Here is a 5,000-nt window from a genome sequence, read left to right as displayed (position 1 = left end):
TTCATCATCAACACAGACAATGTTCCGTGTCATTGTTGTCCTGTCTTTCACTTTAATGTTTGTCCTGTTTATATCCGTCTCAGTGTCATCGCATGAGATGAGTGAGAAACGCAATTTCAATGCCTTTGTATGACCGGTGCATGTGAGGAAACTGACAAATAAAGCTGACTTTGACCATGGCACAATGCAGGCACAAACACGTCCACTAACACCTTCAAACTGGCGCATGGTTCACGACACACATTAAGAGGTTGATTTCGTCTGGATGAAAAAGAGAGTCAAATAAGCCGATAGTAATAACAATAGAAGCAGCACACACATACACACACACACACTCACATAGGCGCTAGAGCACACAGGTGCAGGCATTTATGTTCCAACAGCGCCCCTCATTGGATGATGTGCAGAATTAAATGTGCTACACATTTGTGACTGGATTTCCAACCCAGAGTCACATGTCTCTGAGAGCAAAACTGAAACATTAAAGATATATATTTTTTTGTGATTTGCATTTTTTTTCAGAAGTTTTCATTTTGTGCAAGTTGAGTCTTGAAGAAGCTACTCAATGCTTCAGAAAACAGTATTGGTTTATCTAAAACAGGTGTGTCAAATATAAGGCCCGCGGGCCGGACACAGCCCCACAGATGGTTCAATTCAGCCCCAGACTGGTATAAAAATAAATAAACTAATATTTCCAAAAAGAAGTAAACCTGTAGCCCATGACAATGTTGCTGCAGGAGTTGGAGATTTCAGGTTTTTAAAACTTGAGAACAGATTTGCCTTTTTTGCTAGTCATTTACAACCAATGCTCCTGATATAACCTCTGTCAACCTCAAAAGGACTGAGTAGCATTATGATTCCGATATGAAGCTGAAATTTGCAATATTTCACACTTGTGTTAGTGATCCGGCCCATTTGAGATGAAATTGGCTGTATATGGCCTCTGAAACTAAAACGCAAGTTTGACACCTATGATCTAAAATCTGACATCTCTTGACAGTCTTTAGATGAACTTCAGATACAGTTTTACTGTTTTCTACTTTAAGAAGTGAACCCATTCAAAAGGTCACACAGTCATCAGATATTACCTCATTCCCATGTGTAAGGTATCAATGTAAAGCTTGGAATCCACCCTATCAGAACCCATGATTGCCTCTATATGCCCCTAGGTTTACTTGTGGCCTGCTCACATTTATGATGTGATACACATTGACAATCTCTCTCTCTCTCTCTCTCTCTCTCTCTCTCTCTCTCTCTCTCTCTCTCTCTCTCTCTCTCTCTCTCACACACACACACACACACACACACACACACACACACACACACACACACACACACACACACACACACACACACACACACACACACACACACACACACAAACACACACCTTGTCCCCCTTGGTTCCGGAGAGTCCCTGTGCCCCTGGGATGCCCATTGGTCCCCTCTCTCCCTTGCCGCCCTATGGAGAGAAAAACAATAAAGACACAGACACACACACCAACTCAGATATACACTGTTACACACATGCTGTACCAGATGACTACAGTACTCTGCAACGACACATACAATACCAGCTCAGTCATCTAGATACAGATTACAAATACAGATTTTTTTTTTACATTACATTACACTTAAATGACACATTTATCCAAAGAAACGGTACAGGGTATTGGTTACAGGCTCTGGAACAATGTGGGGTTTGGTGCCTTGCTCAAGGGCACTTCAGCCATGGCTGCAGGTGTAGGGAGAGGTAAGGATTGGATTTGAACCTGCAATCCCCTGATCTATAGGTCAGTGTTCTAACCATTGAGCCATGGCCCCTCTATACATACAGGTACGTACTGTCAGAGTGTACACTTGTGAGAGTATGAGCATACGAACACATGAGTAATGCTGTGTGTGTGTGTGTGTGTGTGTGTGTGTGTGTGTGTGTGTGTGTGTGTGCGTGCGTGCGTGCGTGCGTGCGTGCGTGCGTGCGTGCGTGCGTGCGTGCGTGCGTGCGTGCGTGCGTGCGTGCGTGCGTGCGTGCGTGCGTGCGTGTGTGTGTGTGTGTGTGTATGTGTGTGTGTGTGTATTTTGGAAACAAAGAGCATCTGCCTGACTCTTTGGGACCCCAGTGTGGTACGCCAAGAGGTCCAGGTTCGAGTCCACTTCACTACCACTCCGAGGTGGGATGGACTGCTGTAAGTCTCCAGAAGAGAAGCTATGCACATCCCATCTCATTGAAGCCTGGTGCAGGTCAGGCTTGTACGAAATTCCGAATGGAAAGAATTTCAATTCAAAATAATGCCCGAATACGAACACTAGGTGGTGCCATTGCCTTGAATTTCTTTGCATTTAACCTTCACCACCCATTGAAAGTGCATAGAACACCACCACCTAGTGTTCATCTTATGGCATTACTTTGAATGGAAATTCTTTCCATTCGGAATTTCGTTCAAGCCTGGTGCAGGTCAAACGTGTGCAGAGAGAGTAGATGACCACACACTGCAATTCTGACTGAAGGTTTATTAACTTGAGAGATACACCGTTTCTATCCACCAGGGTCTTCATCAGGGGTCGAAACGTTGTATCTCTAAAATAAATAATCCTTCAATCGGACTTGCAGTGAGCAAACTTCAAGTCTCTCTATGGCTTGCTGTATGGTCATCAGAGGTGATGTCAGCTGTGTAAGCTATACATGGGTGTGAACTGAGTGTGTGTTGTGGTATGTAAGTGTGTTGAACGACAACTCACGGGTTTGCCAACGACACCCTGAAGGCCGACAGGTCCCCTCTCTCCACGGTCACCCTGGAGACACACACAGTTGAATGACATAGAGGAAAACATACAGTTATATGCATGGAGGATATCATAATTGATTGGCCACCACCTGGCAGATAGAGTTGCCTGTGATGACACTGATGTTAACTATGGAGAAAAGGTGTACGAATGTATGAAGGAAGTGATGTAGGAATTAAAGAAATCGAATGTGCATAACTATAATTCATGCTAGTGACCATGTAACTGACCAATGTCCTTCGTATATCTCAATGTACTGTAAATCAAGATGTAGCAGGAACTGACCATGAATATTTAATGTAATATATAAGGGTTTTTATAAATATATTATAGGCAATATACAGTATACTACAGATATCAATATAAACTGATACGTACCATCTACCATCCACCAATGCCACCCACCCAATATTTTATATAATAGGAGGGTTATACATATAAAGATATTATTTAAAGAACGTAAACTGACCTTGGGTCCAGGAACGCCTTCCATGCCGGCTTCTCCTGGGGGACCAGGCTCTCCCTAAAATATGGCGGAGAAGCATTAATACTTTACTCAGACACAATATGACGGAACAGCAAGCTTTACGACTTTATGTCACACACAGAGAAGAATGAGAGAGAAAGCTTTACTCTCTGATAATGTCAAGCAAAAGACACATAAGAGGACATAAAAAATGATGAGGAGATGAGGAGGTTGCTTGAAGAGCACAGCTTAAGTAAAATGTTATGGACAAGGTCATATCTAAAAAAGGCAAGGTCAACGGGCAACATAACATGCTCAACTGCACAAAGTAAAAAGTAATTGGGTGCTAATTCAATAAAAATTATGGTTCTAAAGAGAAGAAAGTACAGCACTCCAATTGCCCGACACTCAAGGTTGAGACTGAAATGTCTGATGGGCAATACAACTCAAATAGGGGCTTAGAGTGATGTCCTTTTTTCTCTTTTAAAGGTCAAAGGTCAAATATAAGGTTACCTGAGGGCCTGCATCGCCCTGCATCCCCACAGCACCACGTGGACCAGTCTCTCCCTGTGGACACACACAAGCACACGCACATGCGCACACACACACACGCACACACACACAAACACGCACACACACATACGCGCACACGCAAGAAAACACACACGCACACACAAAGATATTTTTAGCACATTTCAACAACATTGTGTGTAAAATTGTGGCCTAATGGTTAGTGGCTTTGTTAGATACATGGCTAGGTTTAAGGACCTTGTGTATGTGGGTGTATGGGTGTGTACGTGTGTGTGTGCACGGGTGTGTGTGTGCAAGTGTGCAAGTGTGTGTGTGGCGACAGGAAGTACCTTATCTCCTACGCCTCCTTTAGTTCCTGGGCTACCTGGCAACCCCTGCAGAGAGAGGGGGAGGAAGAGAGAGGGGGAGGAAGAGAGAGGGGGAGAGGAAGAGAGAGAGAGATGGGTGAGGGGTCAAGAGCAAGTAATGCTAGTTTGGCCATGATACAAGCGGATTCCGAAAAAGTTGGGACACTTTGTATGTTGTGAATAAAATAAAAATGCTGGCATTTTCAAAACATCCAATACTGTATGTTAATAAGGTAGAGCATTATGTACCGACAACATATCAGTTGTTAAAGTCAAGCAGAATTATTGTTTTGAGGTAATTATGTTATCATTTCAAATTTGACCCATGCAACAAATCTCAAAAAAGTTGGGACAGGGCCAAAACATGTTGTAATAGTTGGATAATTCTAAAAATAACACAAGGAAGAATATTTTAAAAGGAACTATATTGACTGCCAACATGAATGCACAAATAAAATACCATCACAGAGAGGCTGTGGCACTCAGAAGCGAATATTTTGAGGGGCTAATTACTTATCTATTACACAGAAAGATTGAATTATCAAAATTGCAGGCATATAAGGCCTATTTCCGTAATATAGAGTTCTGTGTAATCATTGCATGAGTTATGAGATCATGACATACTCATCGTCAATAAGCAAACTATGACACTCCAACAATGACAGCTCTCGAAAAAATGACCATAAACCCAACACTTGATTAATGCACATGATGCAGGCATTAAACAGTGTTGCATGTGGAAAGCTCCTTCTAGATGGACATAGGAGACATGTGAAACTGTCCTCTGATTACAGAATGGAAAATATTTCATCCTTTTTTTAAATCTAGGAGTCATGCACCCTCCAGGTTATATAGAAAATGAATACTTCAGC

The 5,000-nt window shown here is 42.5% G+C and overlaps 1 protein-coding gene across 1 annotated transcript in view; it reads right to left on the bottom strand.

Annotated features, from left to right (window-relative positions):
• col9a2 (procollagen, type IX, alpha 2) overlaps positions 1-5,000 on the bottom strand; it is a 48,039-nt gene that overhangs the window by 7,045 nt on the left and 35,994 nt on the right. The window contains exons 20-24 of the mRNA XM_063186190.1: positions 4,111-4,155; positions 3,764-3,817; positions 3,254-3,307; positions 2,740-2,793; positions 1,391-1,462 (exon numbers count right to left, since the gene is read on the bottom strand). Coding sequence (XP_063042260.1) covers positions 1,391-1,462; positions 2,740-2,793; positions 3,254-3,307; positions 3,764-3,817; positions 4,111-4,155 — 279 coding nt within the window. The remainder of the gene's footprint in view (positions 1-1,390; positions 1,463-2,739; positions 2,794-3,253; positions 3,308-3,763; positions 3,818-4,110; positions 4,156-5,000) is intronic.

This window comes from Engraulis encrasicolus, chromosome 20 (assembly GCF_034702125.1).
Source record: "Engraulis encrasicolus isolate BLACKSEA-1 chromosome 20, IST_EnEncr_1.0, whole genome shotgun sequence".
NCBI classification, from domain to species: Eukaryota; Metazoa; Chordata; class Actinopteri; order Clupeiformes; family Engraulidae; genus Engraulis; species Engraulis encrasicolus.
Note: the sequence above shows the minus strand (reverse complement) of the source record. Positions and strands in the feature narration are given on the sequence as shown.